General features: G+C 44.4%; 2 protein-coding genes across 3 annotated transcripts; one reads left to right on the top strand and one right to left on the bottom strand.

Moving 5' to 3' along the window:
• Positions 1 to 7,121: 7,121 nt before the first annotated feature.
• On the bottom strand, positions 7,122 to 18,411 carry LOC6598423. 2 transcript variants are annotated; one of them, XM_026992846.1, is made up of 5 exons: positions 18,103 to 18,411; positions 9,148 to 9,385; positions 8,773 to 9,090; positions 7,498 to 8,699; positions 7,123 to 7,410 (listed from the first exon to the last, which is right to left on the bottom strand). In XM_026992846.1, exons 1-4 carry the CDS (start codon positions 18,389 to 18,391, stop codon positions 7,499 to 7,501), a joined length of 2,046 nt encoding a protein of 681 aa, XP_026848647.1. In that variant the 5' UTR covers positions 18,392 to 18,411; the 3' UTR covers positions 7,123 to 7,410; position 7,498. The 2 variants fall into 2 exon arrangements, with proteins under 2 accessions (XP_026848646.1, XP_026848647.1); XM_026992845.1 differs by having other exon boundaries at positions 7,122 to 8,699.
• A 1,708-nt stretch (positions 18,412 to 20,119) lies between these two features.
• On the top strand, positions 20,120 to 21,027 carry LOC6598420. The gene is made up of 2 exons (XM_002023562.2): positions 20,120 to 20,211; positions 20,693 to 21,027. Exons 1-2 carry the CDS (start codon positions 20,157 to 20,159, stop codon positions 20,839 to 20,841), a joined length of 204 nt encoding a protein of 67 aa, XP_002023598.1. The 5' UTR covers positions 20,120 to 20,156; the 3' UTR covers positions 20,842 to 21,027.
• Positions 21,028 to 21,573: the final 546 nt, after the last annotated feature.

The raw sequence follows: 21,573 nt of genomic DNA, 5'->3' as shown, positions 1-21,573 counted from the left end.
TTAAACCTGATGCATACAGTCGTGAGGAAAAATAGAGTTCTGCGACTCCCGTGGATGCTGGCTTAAGATAAACCATCGTTATGTCCATGTGCCATCATCCAGCACAGCATTAAGGATTCACTTTTCCCTAGTGGCTCAAGCTTGGCCTTTGGGACAATAGTATATGAAATGTATTTGTCCTAATTCGATTGCCCAAATGGCCAACGGTAATGGCAGTGCACCTGCTTCGGCTACTTCCGGCTGCGCTTCCTATCTACAGTTCTCGGTGGCGCATCCGGTTTGGCCTTCAACTTCCACGCTTGATTTCCGCTCTGAGTTCTCTTTAATTTTAAGGGGATGGGGGTAGAGGAAAACTGTGCCTTAAGACTCTGACCTTGTCCAGGACAGAGAGTTGGCAAACGGGGTCCTGGCCATGTTGTCGTGGCATCGGCATTGGCATCGGCCCTTGACAGTTAGTCAGTGTCAAGCTTGGATTTTTTTCCCTTAGTTTCTCTGTCTTCTTTTTTTGTCCCGCTGCCAGTTTTCATGCTCGAAGATCTTTTGATTTATGCGGCTTTTGCATATGTCGCTTCCACATGGAGGACACGGTCACGTCGGAAGTTCTGTCAGGACATACAACGGCAGGCAGCTATAGCCATAGCACGGAGCAAAATAAAGAAAAAGGAAAGCGAAAAGGAGGCTGAAACAGAGATAGGCCAGACAGTCAGACAGGGCAGGACAGGACATGGCGGCCGATGGCGTTTCCTGCTTTAAGCTCTTATTTATGCTATCGCTTCAGTTCTTCGTCAAAATAATCAACGAAACGAAATATGGGTAGCGAAAAGGTTATCGAAATATTAGGAATGGCATGGGGGCGTGGAGTTGGAGGCAAGGGCTCTATTATTAGAGTGTCCTTGGCTCGTAAACAACAAATCCATTAGAAAGAACAAACTGCACAAAATACCCTTCGTTTTTTTGTTTGGTTACCATCTCGAGAGGCAAAAGATGGAGGAACGACACGGGTCTGCTGCTGGTAGACTGGCAGTGTAGTGCCGCATAATTTTCGCACTGGCGAAACTTACCCGATGATGTGTTATTTTTATAGCCTGACTAGCTCCGGCCCCCCGAAAGCAGCAGCAGCAGAAGCAACAACAAGGACGCCGATTGGCAGCGGGATGTGACGTCAAAGTGCTGTCCAAACTACGTCTGTGTGTGCGTGTGTGTACGTGGTACAGTCTTCCAGGAATCTTTAGAGCTTGACAGGAAATCTGCAGCTAACAAGCAACAGCAAACAAGGGTAGACTTATTTATAAGCTAATCAAGATGCTCAGTGGTACGTTCCAAATCGAAAAGGATATCATTAAAAGAAATTAAATTTATAAACCCAAAGTCGAATATTAAAGGGCTTATATTTATATGATAGGTGTGTTCCGAAGGAAGGGTATCTCGAGCCTCCTCCCGCTGAGAAATGGTTAAAGGAAAATGAAAAAGAAAAAGAGAGAAAGGTGAAGGTGACGTGGAGGGTTTTTGTGCGCACTTGAGGACTCAGGTCCATGGGGCGGAAGGAGAGGCTATTCCCTATTGCCGTTAAGGCTCTTTGTCAGCCTGATAAATGAAATGTGATTGAAGGATTTCTGAGCTCTTGCCTCGCAGTTTGAGCAGCACTGATGGCTGCACTGCTTGCAGCTCTGAGAGCACTCGAGTTTAGTTTGTTTTCTCTAGAATCGAGTCTCAATTGGAATTCCAATTGGAGTCGATTCGCCTGTTGCTGCGTGTGGCACGTTTCTGATTCTGACAGATGCAGATGCCCGATACTCGGCTGGCAGCCACTGAGGGACGAGAGGCCACAACAGAGCTAACGACTGATGGGCAGCCGGAGACAGACAGACACCCGTTGGCATACTCGTAACACCCGAAAGTGAAATAATGAATGTTTAGCTAAAGCGGCGACGACAAACAAGAAAAATGAGTTTCGTGTAGCGGGAAATCCTTCAGAAATCCATCCTTTTCCACACCCAGCACTCAGCAGAAAGGCGGGTATATGGGTCTGACAGACTAAAGGAAACCGCTAAGAAAATCATTCGGATATATACATATTGTTCCGTTAATATCGAATTTTAACTTTTAACTGGGTTTCCCAACCAGCCGGCACACTTCCAGGCTGCTTTGGCCTTTTACCTCTGCTGACTCGAAGTTTCAACTCCCCTTTTTTGACCCATGGAAAAGTTGAGGAACACGTTTCCGTGACGGGAAAGTTGGAATTTGTAAATTTTGTGCTCTCTCTCACTATATAATTGCATCCAGTTTGTTATTATTTATTATCACAGCTAGTATATGACTGAAAGAATGAAATATTTAAATTACAACCCCTCCACATATTTTAAAAGGCAAATCAAATTTGAGGTTAGGCCAAAGAAAAATTATTTATAAAAAAAGCATAGGCCAAATTTCCCTGGTAATGGTGTCAAATTAATGTTAATGCTTCAGTAATTCATCAATTTTTTCCCTCTTGCAATTAAGATTCATTTCATCGCGGAAAATTTTTTCTTTTGAAAGCGAAGAAGTCTTGCGGATTGTGAAAACGGGAGCAGAAATTTATGGGATATCAAAAGCAAATCGGAAAACTTTTGTTAAAGTGAAAGCAGGAGCCTGGCTGAATGTCTGTGCATTTAATTTGGCTTCTGAGGTCCTTTCAAGACCTCGAGGTACCTTTCCAATCTTTCGATCAAGAGACCAACGTTCAAAATGCAATATTTTGGGTTCAATTTTACATTTATTTGTGTAGAGGGTATTCAATATTATAGCCACTCCTTTTCGCTACATTGCTCTGCCTTCAAAGCAAATAATCAACCAAAAAATAGCAAAAAAAAAAGTCAAAAAACAACAAAACAAAAACCCAGAGCCGGAATATTTTTTTGCACTTTCGCCGTTTTGTTGCTCCACAGCTCCAGGATTTCTTTGGTGCTGATGCTGGGGGGTTGATACTTTTTTGTAGTATTTTCTTTTGCCTTTGCTGCTGGCCATGAGGAAAAGTTATGAGGCGCCGCGAGACCCAAAACACACAGAAAACCAGAAACACAGTCAGAAACACACGAAGAAATGAGCTCCAGCCTCAAGGATTTGACGCTCTGATGCCTGCCAAGAAAAGGAGCAAAAAATGGGCAGAGCAGTGGCTGGGCCGCGCATTAAATCTCATTTTCATAAAATTCACCAATAAATTTTCCCGGAGCAAGGAAACCGGAAATCTCCGACAAATACAGTGGGGATCTGTAGGGCAGAGGTACATTTTAGAGAATAAAGCAATAAAAAAAGGTTTCGTTTCGGTGAACTAAATTCTAGATGAGAAGTAATGAAAATTACATTGCATTGCTTAGTCCAAGCTATCGCTGGTATTGCTTAAAAAAGGACGATCCCAACCCGAATAAGTGTACAAAAATTAAATGTACAATTGTAGAGGTATGGAGAATTCTACCCCGCTCTGGCCACTGCCTTATTTCCATACATATGTAAATTCATGAAAATGTGCAGTGACCTGCCCTTGCCCTGCCCCCACATGATGTTCAACCGGAAAAATCGAAAATTCATTTAAAGCCATCCCAAATATATATACGTATGTCAGGCTGTGCTCTTGCGGGCTGCGTGAATGCCCTTAACCAAAACCAAAATTCACGCTAATTGCTCGACATTTCAATAATCCAGACTAAAGGGTGTGATGGTCATGCAACAAAATATGCTGCGTTTGCAGAACTACCGAAACTGGTAGAGGATTTCGATCCATACAGGATTCCCACCTGAAGAGATGAATACATATACCGATACCCATTTTCGAGGGGGGGCGAGATGATTTACATGTGCTAGATACATATCTTCTAGGGTATTCCGAGCATCGTTGTTGCCTTTTTTCTGCCTCCTGTTGCCATTTCGTATTGGCTTTTGATGCTATTCATGGTCTTGACCGCGGTTTGGTTTTGGCTTTAGTTGGACGCTGGTTTTTGGTATTGACAGTCATTAAAGCCGCGCCTGGAAGCGTGCTTTAATTTCTGCCGAATGGATAATGACTGATGGTTGATGCAGGAACAAAGACGGCAATGGGAACTCATTAGTGTGGTGTGCAGGGGGTTCGTGCCGGTCTGGCCACATTAATGACGGAGTCACGCCCCGCACAAAGAGGTGGGCAGGACGACTGCGAGGGGTATGTGGATGCGAAGGGTAATTTAAAACTGCATATTGCCACACACTTGATTTTAATTTGATTTCACTGTGCTCCGGGCCCCACGCCCCGTGCCAGTGCCATTCCCGCCTGCCAGCAACCGGATACAGCAATTAGGATAAAATGCTCCGCAGAGATAGCGGGAGCCAAGGCGTGGAGGAACAAGGATTCGTGCTTCCCTTCTGCCTTGCACTGCTTGCGTGCCGGTCGCTGGAGGGCACAAACAACTTCAGTCAGTACGGAAAAGGGATATTTGATTTGATTCGGATAGCAAAGGAGACTTTTATTCTCAGCCATGAGGGTAAGAAATATCTCGTAACTGCCCCAAAATCTGCAATTTCACAACATTATAAACAGAGCAGCCACAGGGGCGACAGGCAACAGGAGAGGGGCACAGAGAGGGCTGTCACAAATTGTATTTTCCCTCTACAATAGCTGACAGATACATTTACATCTGCGGTTGTGCTACCAGAAATATGACCCTCCGAGCAGGTGGCATATTCAATTGAATTTTCATTTCAATTTAAATGCATAAAATGCATGAAAAAACCAACAAATAAGGCGGCAACCAGGTAGCTTCCAGCCGAATTCCGAATCTAGGTCAATCAAGCCGAATCAAGCCATTGGGCTTTGTGTAGCTGTTGCATGCTAGGCACGCCACTCGGTATATTTTATTTGTGGAGACGTGTGCCTAAATGTAGTACATTCGAGCATTCAAGGGATGGACAGTCGCCACAAAGCATTGCTCTTGATCCCAAATTCCAAAATTTATTCTTCGGCAACACAAGGGAATAGTGGAGATCGCTTTCGCGCCCGATAATGCAAAAACAAAATCACAGTTTGTGCGATGAGGCTTATCGCTGATCGACTCGAATGTCGTGCTCACCGCCGCTGAAAAGCTTGAATATTTATATTTATATTTTCTACTCAAGAATACCTGTCTACTTACTCAATTTAGCTATCAACGGGTGTCTTTCTGTGAAGATCTCTAAGATCGGAAGATGGCAAATAGCTAAAGCATCCCTGAACAGGACTAATTCCTTCTAAAGTTAGTTTTTCGAAATCAAATATTAGGTTTATGTAGAGTTTGCCCTTTGATGAAATTAAACAAGCATCCAATTCACTACCGAACGCTTTTGTCTCATTAATATACCCATAAAGCGGCAGCCCACATAAAGCCGAGTTTCCCGGAATCCCCTATTAAGGGGAGGTATAATATATAGCAGGTTGTGGGTATCTTGTGGTCGAATTCAGCTTTGAAGTGTTTGTACTGCAAAATGTAGTTGAAAAGGTCAGAAAAGTAAGCTAATCATAGGACTAGTAGTGCGGGAAAGTCGTGCCTCTGTTTGATTTGCGGTTCGCTTTTCCGCACGCCGTTCCTCACACTTCCATCTCCGACTGTGGCGGGGGTGACGAATAGCTGATATTAATGAAGGGGGAAACCCGAAATCAATGCAATGGAGCTGGTGACGTTTATCACTTTGAAATGCGGTCAGTAGCAGAGTTTTATCGACAGCTAAGCAGTGCAGTGCAGTGCACTTGCAGTGCACTTGCAGTGCAGTGTTGGGAAGGAAGGGTGTGGCTAATTACAACGCAAGTTACATAAAAAAGCTGACAGCCAAAGAGGGGGAGAAGCCCACGAAAGCAGATAATGTTCTTGATAAACTAAATAGTGGAGAGAGGTAGAGAGGGGGATCTGTTACTGGGCAACGGATGATGCACTGCTTTTGGCAGCACTTTGCCAGCATGCCCATGCCCCCCTCTGCCCTACCCATCGCCCTTACAGCTTCCGCTTCAGCGCCCCCAAAGCCAAAGCGGCACGGCAAAGCAGAGCAGAACAGCGCACCAAAGTTGAAGGGGAAGGCCAAGCCGAAAGTCAAACAAAAAAGGCGAAGAACTAAACAAATAAAATGCCATAGAGCCGCGCCATGGAGGGGGCCTAGGGGAGATGCTAGGCTGCAGATGCTGTCATGCATGCAGAAATGATGTCAACTGCGCGTGCCACAGACAAGCAAAAAACAATCTGAAATCTGCATTAAAAAATGTCAAAAAATTACGCCGTTCACGTTGGAGAGGAAAGGCAGCAAAAAAGTCCCCCCTCGTTGAAAGCCGAAGGTGGAAGGAAAATATTTACCATGCCACGGCTTCAATTCCAGCAAAATGGAAGTTTAAAAGGAATTTTCTTGGTCAGTCAGACACGCACAGATACGCAAATTGCAGTTCCTCGAGCAGGAGCACAGATAAGCAGCTGCCAGCCAGAACAAAGGGTTCCAGTGGCTTACAGTCTGTGCATCGCTTGCGGTTAGTTTAACTAAAAAGAACTAAGCTTGTCAAATGCCAAAAGCTGCTAATTAAATACAGTATAAGTCCGGGGAAAACGAGATTATAGTTTAAGTACTTATGAAGAGGAGAATGACAAAAGACAAAACCCCAGAATTTGCTTAAAAAATTCAAATTAATTAAAAACACACAACGAAGAAGCCACGGAAGGCAGCTTCCTTAGCTTAAGCTCTACTACTATTACTATAGGCACAGTATGTACCTTGGAACCATGGTTCTAGAACCTAGAACATCCACAACCTAAGACGCTGTCGTCCTCTGATCTCTAATAGAACCTGCTTCGATATTTTTGCGGATTTATTGAGTTATAAGGACATTTAGCAGATATACAGATTTGAATTAAAAGCTATTCCCATTCTTCTCAGAATTTTCAATAAAGTGAAATGTTTTTGGAACCATTAAAAAGAATATTAAATATTAAAACTTATATAATTTTTAAAAAATTTAACAAATTGCTAACAGACATATTTTCTGAAATACTGTTGCCGCACCACAAAATTGAAAAATTAATGTTGCATTAAATCGAATTCTTAATCGGATAATGCAGATACGCATCAATTATACAATTATTGTCTCTTAGTTTTTTTTACACATTTTATTTACGTTAGTTATTTATTTTATAGATGTACATACATATGTCACTTTGTTACTTTGAATGACTAAAAAGCGTTCTCTTGCAGCGGTATGTCTAATAAAATATTTCTGGTTAAAGCAAATATTATACAGCTGTGCATAAAAGATGCCTATGTGTCATAGAAAAAAAGCAGTATTTACAGCAGACTCACTTGTGCATAGAAATGTTAAAAAAAAGGAGAAACAGAGCCATGAGCCAGGAGTTGTGATCCAACGATAGAAGATGCTCGTGGTGGAAAAGGTTTCACCTGTGAAGGCAGGCACGAGGTTAGCCAGAAAGAGAAAGACAAAGAGCTATACAGGGGTTAAGGATGGAGGGGAGCATGGTTAGTTACTTTAGGTTAGGTTCTCCCATAACTGGCGGCCATAAACATCGATGCTAGCCTTCTGGCTGGATTGCGTGGCCATCCAATCCTCCTGGAACAGGCCCTGCACATAGATGGCCCCCAGATAGGCGTCCGATGTGGACGCCAACGATCGCCGGCACTTCAGTCCAATGTCCTTCACCACGACGGGTCCATCGAACCGAGCCATATAGTAGCGCACTCGCCAGCCGTCACCCAGCAGACCGGAACTCTGACGCAGTTGTACGGGGGCCAGGCCGGAGGGCAGCGGATCGTCCATTGGGGATATGTAGCAAAGATGCGGAGCCACAATGTTAGTGTTGTAGGAGCCGCAGAACAAGTACAAATCCTGGCTATGCCGTTGGAAGGGCGAGAGCCTCACGACCACATCAAAGGTGTGATCCCTGCTGGCATCATCCATGCGGTAGGCATAGCCCAGCAGCAACACACCCCGTGGCAGGACGAAGTCTGTGACGAAGAGCCTGAAGGCACGCTCGTAGTTGATCACCTCCAGAGAACTGCCGCCCGTGAAGGCCGTGTGGAAACAGTGCCGGGCATTCTTGTCCAGGGGCACCGACGGCTGCAGCGATTGGCGGGAGAGGTTAAAGAAGGGTCGGCCCGTCGCCGAAGCATCACGCGACCCGCGCACAAAGCTGGCCTGGCCTGACCCCACGCAGAAGTCCGTGTAGAATGGCAGCGCCTGGTACGGGTGGGTGGCCAGCAGGGGCCAGAGGCGGGCCCACCAGGACTCGTTTCTGCTCAGAAAGGCGGCATTCACCTCCTCGTCGCCGTTCGCCTTGCTAATGTCGTAGCCTTGCCAGTTTCGCAGCGTCTCGAAGGACCAGGCGGGCGCAAAGATACCCGCCGAGAAACCGTTCTGGGCAATCCGCTCCATCGTGTCCAGGCTCTGGAAGCCGCCCTTCCGACTCCGCCCGAAAACATCCAGCCCCATGAACACTCGATGCTGGGGCGAACCCTCCTGCCTGGCCAGGCTGGCACTGCGCTCCAGGTGGCCATCGTTCCAGGCATAGTTGATCAGCATGGCGTCGCTGATCCGGAAGAAGTCCACGTTCCGTGCGTTCAGCTCGTTCTGCCAAAGCAACGCTCCGGTTTCGATCACGCTGTCGTACCAAAAGACACGACCATGCGGCACCTGCGACTCAGTGGCAGAGCGCAGCTCTCGGACAAATCGACTGGGGGGGAGGAGAGATGAATGATCGGTTAGTTCTTGGGGATGGATCTATGGATGATCTTCCCAGTACTCACTGCAGATTGGGCATGCTTGTCTGCGGTACAGTCACTTCGACGTTCACCAGCCAGCCCTCGAAGCCGAAGTGGAGACAGAGACGGGTCAAGGCGGCCACGGTTCGGTCCACGCTCTCCTCGCTGGCCAGGACCTCGACGAGAAGGCTATCTGCCTCCACAATGTAGGTACCTAGAACGGGAACGCCATGTCGATGGGCGGCGTTCAGCCAGCCGCTGGGCGGAATGGTCACGTACTTATGGCTGAAGTAGCAGAAGTAGTCCACTGCTGACCAGTGGAGAAAGCGATAGTCATCGTACTTCTCCGAGCTGTGGAAGTGGCTGCAGAAAGACAGGATTCTATCGTCGGGAATTCGGAATGCACACCCATCCACTCACCGATCCTCCAGGTAGTTGCCCATCATGTCGTGGCAGACGAGCAGCTCGCGCCTGTTCTGGTCGTCGACAGCACGTCGATGATTGCTGACAAAGTCTGCCTGCTTGTCCAGGTACACTCCGCCAGAGCGGATGCGCGTGTCCAGCGGCTGGACATATTGGCGCCAGTCAATGTCCCGACTACGCACTTGGAATGCCAGAAGCTGGCGGTTGTCCAGCACCGCTTCCGCCTCCAGTTGAGCTGCAAGTGACGGTGTTATATGAATGTGCCTGAACATCTTCTGAATTGCAGTTCCCGGATGTGAATTGCTCGAGTGTGCGCTTTCGAATGGGGCAAGTGCGGATTGCATGAGTGGGTCGCTGTCGATCGCCACCCCCAAGGCTCACTGCGGACTTATCGCGAATGGCTGTCGACCCGCCTAATCTTCAGAGAAAATTGCGCGGTGGCCCCAATTGCATGACGATGCCGACGAGACTTCTTTCGATGCCCGAGTCGACACCAGCTGTTATTCACCGATCCATCATTTCCATTTCCAGTCCTATTCCCACTCCCTTTTTCGAAGGACGGCGACTGACCCTTAGAGCAGTGTCACGGGCAAGTTTTCCAATCGTTATCCAGTCTAGATATGCAATAAAATGGGTTTCGCGCCTCAAATTTAGTCATGTATAAGATTATGGAAAGTGGATTATGGATTATTATACATAATAGAAGTATTCGGTACTGTAATTTTTGTAAAATTGCGATCACTTCTGTTGAAGATAATAGTAGTTTAATGGCTGTCAAGGCAGGGGGTAGACCACTACGACTAGATAAATAGTTTCCACTGGAGAACATGATAAATTAATGGGACTATTCTTTGTAATTCTGATCTGACGCAACATAGGTGATGATCTTTTTCCAATACCTAGTTAAAACAAACGCTTCTCTACTCTCCTTTGGGCCCATTTGCCCATCCCAGGAACTTGGCCAACTGTGGCATGGCATGGCATGGCACGGCGTTGGCCAACACTTATGCACTTCGTTTCAATTAGCAGCGACGTGGAACGTCCACTGCACTTAATGCGCAGTTAAATAATAGGAGAGCTCTTTGTTTTTATTACACTCCTGCCCGGCCTCCGCTTTAAAGCAGCTGCTGCGCTGCGAAGAGAACCAATGCTTCAGCTTATCGGCCTTATCGCTCATCCCGAACTTTCTCTCATTTGAGTACTTGAGCGCCCTTAGCCCCGAATCCCTAGCACCGAAATTTCATTTCTCGTTCGCTCACTGCCCTCGCCTTACCTACTCTATATTTCATGGGGCATATTAGTTTTGCAGCAGCTGGCTGTGTAACATTTCAAAGGGTTTTAGGTCCTTTAGACATCCTCCGTTTTAGCCAGTCATTACTAAGAAAACTGTAAGACTTTTATTGCAAAACTGTTTGAAAACTAAAAGGATCCCTCATAGATGATATATAGGAACGAGCGATCCTTAGTTTTAGTTTATTGTAATGTGGGATATGTCCTATATGGAACTACGCCTGAAAAGAGGTATTCAAATAAATCATCTTGTGTATTTAGGGGCAACCAAAAGCTAGTCTTTCTTTCTCGTTCCATTTTTTTTTTCTGGTGAATATTTGGGCAGCGCTCTCGCCCCAGGGTGGAGTGGAATGGAGTGGAGCGACCTTCGGACTCATTTCGATTGCAGTATAAAATTTGCAGCAGCATCAGCAATAGAAAGAGAAATAGAATCCAACGCTTCCTGTTGTGGCTGCCACTGCCACTACTGGCTGGTTGGTTGGTTCGTTCGGAAAAGTTTTCGCAACTGTTGAACGGATCTGGGAATGAAGAGGAGAGGGCAATGGGGGCGTCGTTTTTATGCAATTTGTGCGCTTTAGGAGTGGCAGCAGGCTCTGCGGGCGCCTGGGCGTAACTTTAATCTATCATTGCCGCCAGGATACGGATTCTGGCAAGCATGCAGCGAATACAAATGAGGGAAATGCGAGACGGCTTTGGATATGCTGTGGCTAAATGTGGGCCAATGCATACGGATCGACATTATCTCTGGATAATCTTTTATGCATTTTGCACAGTTATTACATGGAAGAGATATGTATGTATTATATATTAAATTTCTGTAAATGTATATGGCACGGGACATACATTTTTTGGGTTAATAAAAGATACCAAATATACCTTAAGCTTTCCTTAGGTAGTTGATTATGTAAGAGGAATGTTGTGGAAGAACTTGAATTATAAATATTCCATGTGAACTGTTGCTGAGTTCGCAGATCGAAGTAAATGAAATGTCATGTCACTTGGTTATAAAACCTTATACGGGACAAAAGTGTATGTAATGTGTTCTTATTTTAAAATCTTATTGGAAATGCACATATGAATGCACGTATTGCATATACATATATCTTCTTGATAAGTATCAATAGTCGAGTCGAAATAGGCGTCTATCCATCTTGGAAATCATAGTCGTACAGAGAGATTGTTCTCGGAAAAATACCCATTTTTCGTAGAAACTTAATAGAACTTATGGATAAACATATGATAAAACTTCGGCTCTGGCCTTCGGCTACCGCCGCGTCATCAAGAGCCATTCAACGCTTTGCATGTAACTGCATACAACAATAGAATACAACACAAAACTGATCAACACAAGAATATAAATAATTAGAACACAAAATGAGGTCAATTAATAGCTTGTTGCCATTGGCTTTTAATCAGCTACAGAAGATCACGGATTGCCTTGCGAATGGGCTACAGCCTGTGCCGTTTTCCAAGATGCCGAAGGAAGAAATGGAGAGGGCCGGGGTTTTGGTGGCTTCTTGCTTTCTGGATAAACTCTCTGTGAAAGATGAGCAGGAGAGCCAAATTCTGAAGATACTTTATGCACAGTAGACATCAAATCCAGTCCGTGGAGGCATGCCGGAATCGGATGAAGCTGCTCGCAGAATATGTTCGGCAACTGGTGGACAGTTGGGTCTCCAGTAAAAAGCTGTCCGTGTCCCAAATGTTCCGGTGATAGGCATTCTGTAGGAACTTGATGATTGTGCAGTCCTTGGTCCTTGGGCAGGTTTCGGTTCTCGTCCAGCGTCTTTTGTTCCTCCCCATTGACCGACATGACCTTTCCGAATGCCTCCTCTTCAGGTGCCGACCATGAGTTTGTTGACGTGCAGTAGGAAGTCCACCCATAATTGGAAAGTGATCCGTCGCAGCTGGAGTGGGAGACACTGCAAGAAAGTTTGGGGTTAGGCATTGAGTGGAAGCCTGTGATGTGGATTTTGCCTCTCACCGTTGAATCTCCGCTCTGAGAATGAAGGTAGTCGCTCTCGTCCAGCCACTTGAGGAATATCTTGTTCAGCTTAAGATTTATCTGGGGGACCTTGCCGTATGCCCCAGACAGTTCGTCCAGTGGTAAGGCTCCGTCGCTATGGGCTCACTGCTGTCATTGCAATTTGCGTGGTCCTATCTTTCCTCCTCTAAGAGAAAATTTTGTACTGCGTGAGGGCATCGGACAGCAGAGCCCAGGGAATATTGAGAATCTGCCCTATGCCCTCGCGCAGTAGAAGAATTTCCTCCTCGAGGAGGAAAGCGAGGACCATGCCAATTGTAAGGCCAGCACTGAACCGATAGCCACGGAGCACTACTACCGTCTGCTGGACGAATTTCGTGAGGCACACGGCGAGGTACCCCATATAACTATCAAGCTGAACAAGCTATTTTTCTCGGACAGAACAAACAATTTTGGAATGATACTTGAGCGGAGTAGATTATCGAAACATAAAAAACAAAGCATGACCGACAGACAAGGATTCGTTTTGGAAGCAAAGTCAATGTCAAATTCGAAAACGGAACACGCTGTGGCACAATGTCACGGCCATCCGTGATTTTCTGTAGCTGATTAAAAACCAATGGCAACAAGCTATGAATTGACCTCATTTTGTGTTCTATTTATTTATATTCTTGTGTTGATCAGTTTTGTGTTGTATTCTATTGTTGTATGCAGTTACATGCAAAGCGTTGCTTGGCTCTTGATGACGCGGCGGTAGCCGAACGCCAGAGTCGAAGACCCTGAGATCCAGTTTCATGTGTTCGATTTGCGACATGTTCGCTGTATGAACTGGCACAGCTATATACTGTATTGTTAGTGGTTCGTGGTTCAACCCATAGCGACAGAGTGTGGCCAGGCAACAGGAATCTAAGTACGGTCACACCGGTCAATCAGCTGTGTTTTCTTTACAAATGAATTCTGCCGCAGAGAACGGGATCCTTTGCGCCGTCGATGCTTCAGTGGCATGTGTCTGATCGGAATGGGTTCCGTTTTGCTGGCCCAGTCAGGAAGCAGTAAGCCACTGAAGGTCTTTGGAGCCGCTGCCGGTGCTCTGGGCGTGGCTCGTCTCACAAGTGTGTGGCAACTGAAGCAGCAGGAGAGCCAGTCAGTCCCCGAAGATTCTCGAGAGTCTCATAAGTGTGTGCAATGATCATGTTTTGAATATCTCCATAAGCTAAATTACTCTGCATCCTGCCTCCAGCGGAGGAAAGAGACACAGAAAACGTGACACGAATTTAATTTTTGACTGATTAAAGATATAGCCCCATCTTATTGCTACCTTTTTTTTGTTTCTGCATCTGCCAGTTGAGATAAGCCTCAGTCGTCGTATTTCTGTATTGGGTTTTCGTCCTAGTAGTAGAATCGAAAAGGGAATAGTTTTGGGCAGATCGTGGAACTGGACTTGGAGAATCCTCGAGCTCCGATCAGGCGCAAGTCCAATTCCAGGAAACTGTCCTTGTACCCAAACAAAAGACTTTTAATCAAAGTTTGTGAAGTTGTAGTTACAGAATTAAAAGAGATAATAGTGCGGACTTCTCACAATAAAGAATATACAATACGCTCGTAGAGAGCATTTCTTGGTAGACTATCGTTTAGATTATCGAACATAATCCAAAGTCATACATACATAAAAATACATGTGCATTATACTATGTACTATGTGGGTTTCTAAGCCCATTACACATTATAGTATCATCAATAATGATAACAGAAGAAAGTACGAAAGCTAAAGGAGGGGTGCGCCGCGGTATGCACAAACAAGCAGTTTCTTGAAAGCCAAAACAGTTGGAGAGTTTCGAGAGTGCTTCTATTTCCGCAATGCAAGATTGCGGGGAGCATTATGCTGTCCTCTGCAAGAGTATACAAATAATAAAAATGACTAATGTCGACGCTCCACGGGATTCTCTTATGGGTGTACTTTCTAGATAAGATAATGTACAAAAAATTGTTGGTACACCGATTTCCCTCTGATTACAGTACGTATCAAGACTTTAGGTCACTTTACAGCCGCTTTAAAACACAAAGCGATTGAATTTCTAACTTCTAACTTATCACATGTTAAGTTAATTATTTAACAGAAAATGTAATATTTTCCATTTGAGAATTAGTAAATGTTATTCTAATTATAATTACATAGAACCTATGGATGAACCTATGATAGAACTCATTATAGTATAGATAATAAATTATTGGACGAGTTTCAACCACTAACCATACAGCATATACATACATATGCAGATGTGCCAGTTCATACAGCACATCGAACACATGAAACTGGATCTCAGGGTCTTTGGCTCTGGCGTTCGGCTACCGCCGCGTCGTCAAGAGCCATTCAACGCTTTGCATGTAACTGCATACAACAATAGAATACAACACAAAACTGATCAACACAAGAATATAAATAAATAGAACACAAAATGAGGTCAATTAATAGCTTGTTGCCATTGGCTTTTAATCAGCTACAGAAGATCACGGATTGCCTTGCGAATGGGCTACAGCCTGTGCCGTTTTCCAAGATGCCGAAGGAAGAAATGGAGAGGGCCGGGGTTTTGGTGGCTTCTTGCTTTCTGGATAAACTCTCTGTGAAAGATGAGCAGGAGAGCCAAATTCTGAAGATACTTTATGCACAGTAGACATCAAATCCAGTCCGTGGAGGCATGCCGGAATCGGATGAAGCTGCTCGCAGAATATGTTCGGCAACTGGTGGACAGTTGGGTCTCCAGTAAAAAGCTGTCCGTGTCCCAAATGTTCCGGTGATAGGCATTCTGTAGGAACTTGATGATTGTGCAGTCCTTGGTCCTTGGGCAGGTTTCGGTTCTCGTCCAGCGTCTTTTGTTGCTCCCCATTAACCGACATGACCTTTCCGAATGCCTCCTCTTCAGGTGCCGACCATGAGTATGTTGACGTGCAGTAGGAAGTCCACCCATAATTGGAAAGTGATCCGTCGCAGCTGGAGTGGGAGACACTGCAAGAAAGTTTGGGGTTAGGCATTGAGTGGAAGCCTGTGATGTGGATTTTGCCTCTCACCGTTGAATCTCCGCTCTGAGAATGAAGGTAGTCGCTCTCGTCCAGCCACTTGAGGAATATCTTGTTCAGCTTAAGATTTATCTGGGGGACCTTGCCGTATGCCCCAGACAGTTCGTCCAACAGCCGGTGGTAAGGCTCCGTCGCTATGGGCTCACTGCTGTCATTGCAATTTGCGTGGTCCTATCTTTCCTCCTCTAAGAGAAAATTCTTGTACTGCGTGAGGGCATCGGACAGCAGAGCCCAGGGAATATTGAGAATCTGCCCTATGCCCTCGCGCAGTAGAAGAATTTCCTCCTCGAGGAGGAAAGCGAGGACCATGCCAATTGTAAGGCCAGCACTGAACCGATAGCCACGGAGCACTACTACCGTCTGCTGGACGAATTTCGTGAGGCACACGGCGAGGTACCCCATATAACTATCAAGCTGAACAAGCTATTTTTCTCGGACAGAACAAACAATTTTGGAATGATACTTGAGCGGAGTAGATTATCGAAACATAAAAAACAAAGCATGACCGACAGACAAGGATTCGTTTTGGAAGCAAAGTCAATGTCAAATTCGAAAACGGAACACGCTGTGGCACATTGTCACGGCCATCCGTGATTTTCTGTAGCTGTTTAAAAACCAATGGCAACAAGCTATTAATTGACCTCATTTTGTGTTCTATTTATTTATATTCTTGTGTTGATCAGTTTTGTGTTGTATTCTATTGTTGTATGCAGTTACATGCAAAGCGTTGCTTGGCTCTTGATGACGCGGCGGTAGCCGAACGCCAGAGTCGAAGACCCTGAGATCCAGTTTCATGTGTTCGATTTGCGACATGTTCGCTGTATGAACTGGCACAGCTATATACTGTATTGTTAGTGGTTCGTGGTTCAACCCATAGCGACAGAGTGTGGCCAGGCAACAGGAAACTAAGTACGGTCACACCGGTCAATCAGCTGTGTTTTCTTTACAAATGAATTCTGCTAAAAATTCGTTAGATATTTGATAGAAATTTTTAGCACAGTTGGCTCTGGAGAACGAATCGACACTTCCAGAAGCTCCATTTATTTCCTTTATAAGGGATTGGGTTTTTCCAGATATAGATTTATATATTTTTTTCGATCACAAAGTAAAAAACAAAATGATTCTGCTATTTTGCCGCAGAGAACGGGATCCTTTGCGCCGTCGATGCTTCAGTGGCATGTGTCTGATCGGAATGGGCTCCGTTTTGCTGGCCCAGTCAGGAAGCAGTAAGCCACTGAAGGTCTTTGGAGCCGCTGCCGGTGCTCTGGGCGTGGCTCGTCTCACAAGTGTGTGGCAACTGAAGCAGCAGGAGAGCCAGTCAGTCCCCGAAGATTCTCGAGAGTCTCATAAGTGTGTGCAATGATCATGTTTTGAATATCTCCATAAGCTAAATTACTCTGCATCCTGCCTCCAGCGGAGGAAAGAGACACAGAAAACGTGACACGAATTTAATTTTTGACTGATTAAAGATATAGCCCCATCTTATTGCTACCTTTTGTTTGTTTCTGCATCTGCCAGTTGAGATAAGCCTTAGTCGTCGTATTTCTGTATTGGGTTTTCGTCCTAGTAGTGGAATCGAAAAGGGAATAGTTTTGGGCAGATCGTGGAACTGGACTTGGAGAATCCTCGAGTTCCGATCAGGCGCAAGTCCAAGTCCAGGAAACTGTCCTTGTACCCAAGCAAAAGACTTTTAATCAAAGTTTGTGAAGTTATAGTTACAGAATAAAACTGTGGAGATGATCATAAAAGAGATAATAGTGCGGACTTCTCACAATAAAGAATATACAATACTCTCGTAAAGAGCATTTCTTCGTAGACTATTGTTTAGATTATCGAACATAATCTAAAGTCATACATACATAAAAATACATGTGCATTATACTATGTACTATGTGGGTTTCTAAGCCCATTACACATTATAGTATCAATAATGATAACAGAAGAAAGTACGAAAGCTAAAGGAGGGGTGCGCCGCGGTATGCACAAACAAGCAGTTTCTTGAAAGCCAAAACAGTTGAAGAGTTTCGGGAGTGCTTCTATTTCCGCAATGCAAGATTGCGGGGAGCATTATGCTGTCCTCTGCAAGAGTATACAAATAATAAAAATGACTAATATCGACGCTCCACGGGCTTCTCTTATGGGTGTACTTTCTAGATAAGATAATGTACAAAAAATTGTTGGTACACCGATTTCCCTCTGATTACAGTACGTATCAAGACTTTAGGTCACTTTACAGCCGCTTTAAAACACAAAGCGATTGAATTTCTAACTTCTAACTTATCACATGTTAAGTTAAATATTTAACAGAAAATGTAATATTTTCCATTTGACAATAAGTAATTTGGCCTTGCTCTTATTTTCTATAAATTTGAAAAATTTCGCTACTTGATTAGAAGATTTGAATAACAATTTCAATAAAGTAGAATACATATGTAATGAAGGAAATGTAATCCAACTCGCAAATGGCACAATAATCTTTGTTTTACAATTTCGTTGGTGTCGTATAGCTTCGAAACGCACCTTAGAAGGTACATGCATGTACATACATACATATGTATGTATGTAGTATGCTTATAAGTACAAATGTATGTAGTAGAACGTACGGCATCCACAGGTGCTGGCATCCAGACAAACTTTTTGGTCCCCTCCCACGCATGACGTCAAAATCTCTTGCTTCTGCTCCTGCTCCTCCTCCTCATCCACCACCACAGCCGGTATTTGCGGGGGTTCCTCTTCTTTGCTGTGCTGATTGCAACCGGTTTCCGAATTGCCGGAATTGTTGCCGCTATCCAGGACGATATCGTTCTGTTCTGTGTGATTGTTGACCTCCCCGCTATTTGCCGGTACTTTATCGGGGACTGCATCTTTCGGATTGGATGCAGACCTCTTCATTTTGCACACCGATAAACTTGAAACGCACAAATTTTAACTAAAACTCCAACGAGAATGGACACAGCTCCAGTGATTGTTTTGATTGTTTGGTGATTCAACAACAATACAGCGTCTCATATGATGAAAAAACGAACTTAGCCCACCCAAGCCCCCTCTTTTTAAATAGATGAACTACTTGAGGTAGATGGCTGAAAAAATTAAATATTGTAAATTCTTCTTGTAAAAAAGCACGATATCTTTCACCTAAAATGATTGAATTTTCATTATTTTTGGTGGAATATTACAATACGCCCTTGGCTTACAATGGGTTAATAGTTCTCCGTCAATGATTGGAAACCATATTCCTCGATTTAGGAATATTACTAGGAATATTACTAGCTGTATAGATCTCTCAGCCTTGCCCACATAATTTAATCCAATTAAGGAACGTATTTTCTACTTGATTGGTTTATTTTAAATACTTGCTCTTATTGGACTTTTCCAAAAAAAAGGTTTTAGCAAAAAAGGTCAAACCAAAAAAAAAAAGTAAGAGAGTAATCGGTCCCATTGTTCAATTTTAATATTCCGTTTAATAATGCTGGCTAACTAAAACCTTCAGTCCTGCCCACATAGTTGAATACATTTTCTACAAGATTATTTACTTTTAAGTACTCCCATTTGTTTTGTTTTGACTAAAACCAGGTATAAACCAAAAAGTTCAACAAAAAACAGTCGCAATATGCTGGTTTGAAGACTTGTTGCTTATCAACCGGAGTATAGGCATTTGTATAGATACTGTAGATACTGTTTTCCAAACTGTTTTTAAAACGTAATTAGTAAAGAAATTTTCTCAAATTTATATGTTGTTAGTTTAATTTCTTGTGTATATTTTGATCCCGATTCAAATTCTTGGTCTCCATAAGAAGGCAATAAAGTGCAAAATATCGTTGTGATAGCTTGAAAACAGAGACTGACTAGTTTCATTTCCGCAATTCTATAATATCCTTTTCCCTAAGATATGCAGATCCGTGTCATGTTGAGGGATATGCTGTTCGTTAACCTTAACCGATTTAAAGAGGGCAAAAAGAGCCGAATGGTGCGCGCCAAATAGAAATTGTTTGAAAGTGAATGAGCGACAAGCATTTAAATGCAATCCATTGGAATAAATTAGGACGATTTGAGAGAAAAAACTGCGAATGGAAGTTTCTATACCCTTTGTTCTTGAATATTCCCTTAAAAATGAAATTGAATAGAATTGTGTGATAGCACAATCAGCTGTCCCAATGGCGTGCTGTATTGGCATATGCCAAACGCTGTCGCGGCAGTGTTGTAAAACTAGTAATGGGCGCGCGCGCGCTCCTTTTCAAATTTAACTTCAATTGATTTGCATACCAAAATGGAAAATTAATTATTTTTGTTGCCTTGCTATATTATTAAAATTTATGACTCGTCTCGTCTCCTTTTAGCTTCTTGGCAGTTCGCGGCGCTGCATTGGCGCCACTGCCAGCGTAACGACCGAGTTGCCGGCCAAGGACGCAAGACGCAGGATGCATTGCAGTCTACTCCACCCATAAATTGCAATTAAACAAGAGCCAACGAGAGAGAGAGCCGAGTTGAGCCGGACACCAGCCACAGAAATAACACCAAGAGGAATAACAAAACAAAAACACTTAACTTTGCTGGCAAGGGCGGCAAAAACCAAAAAAAAAAAAACGCGCAATTGTTTTATTAGTTGCAAAAACTTTTCCATTTTTGTGGCATTGTTTTGGTTGAAAGCTGAAACAAAATGCCAGCGGGTCGTGTGGCTGGCAAAGCCGGCTACTCCAATCATTACTACAATGGTAAGTGTTTCGATAATTATCCATTCCGAAAACAAGCACACCCCCACACACCACACACCACCCACAACCCACCTCCCCCTCACTGATGAGAGTTTAAAGAGATGACCATTTCTGCGTACAGCTGGTGCCAAAAGTCATGCCACAAAGGCCACAACTACAGGCCTCCAAGAATCCTCCTGACAATGATTTGATTTTGATCAGATTTCGTTCAATCGATTATAGCAATAATAAGTGCATATGTTTTTCCTGTATTCCTGAATCCATTGCAGTAAATTCATATAGATTTGGGCTCGTTAGATGCATCTCCAGCTCTCATGCAAGTTCATAAATGTGACAAAACCTGTGCACCCTCTCCCAGGGTATCCTCCATTCTCCATCCCCCATCTATTCCACTCAATCGAACATTTCCCTTGATTGATTCACATTTATTCATGAATCCTTTTGGTTTCTTTGGTTTCATCCTTGTCTCGTCTCTGGCCAGGCCGCTCGTACGTGGGCATCAACGAGGAGATCATGTGGGTCAGCATTGGGATGGGCGTGACCATAGCCCTGCTGATAACGATTGCCCTGTGCTACATTGCTCGGGAGAAGTGCCAGAAGCGGCAGCGCGAGTACTATGTGACCGCATAGTTGTTGTATGCTGCCTGCCACACGACGCACGGCCACGGCGGCATGCAAATGATGCAAGAGCTGGAACAGAAGCGCAAGCGACAGCGGAACCGGGAGCGGGCCGGGGAGCAGGAGCCGCCGGCAACCATTCACTGCAGCCTTCCGATGAATGTGGGAGTGGGCGTGGCAGCTGCCGGAGGAGCTGAAGGAGGAGCAGCAGTGGGAGTCGGAATGGATGCAGCAGCAGCAGCAGCAGAGGAGGCAGCAGCAGCAGCAGCATCAGCCGTCACAGTCATGCATTGGTCTGTGGTTGACATCTGTGGGGCACGCAGTTGGGGCTGATGCGACTTCACCCCTCCCTCCACGAAGTGTTTTATGCAGACAACGCCCACCCACCACCCACCACCCATCCAACACGCACCCTCATCCATGCCCAAGGCAGTGAGATGAGTAATTTTTTTGTCGTAGGAATAATAAGACAGAAAAAGAGAGAAATATAGATGGAAAGAGAGAGAGGGAGAGCAGCTGTCAGCTGCATTTCTTTATAGCCAAAAAACCTGTTATTGTATTTGCCGGAATATATACCACATATATATATACATATAATATAAATACCCACAAAAACATAAACGAATTGATTTGAATAAATTACATAGTCTGTTGCCGTTGGGCAATTCAAACTGGGCGCTCTCTTGACCTTTATTTGACAGTCTGGCATCACCGTTTTCAACCACAGCTGATTTGTTAACGTCC

This window comes from Drosophila persimilis, unplaced genomic scaffold (assembly GCF_003286085.1).
Source record: "Drosophila persimilis strain 14011-0111.01,24,50 unplaced genomic scaffold, DperRS2 tig00000793-arrow-arrow-pilon, whole genome shotgun sequence".
In the NCBI taxonomy this organism is placed as follows: Eukaryota; Metazoa; Arthropoda; class Insecta; order Diptera; family Drosophilidae; genus Drosophila; species Drosophila persimilis.
This window is presented reverse-complemented; position numbering and strand designations above follow the sequence as displayed.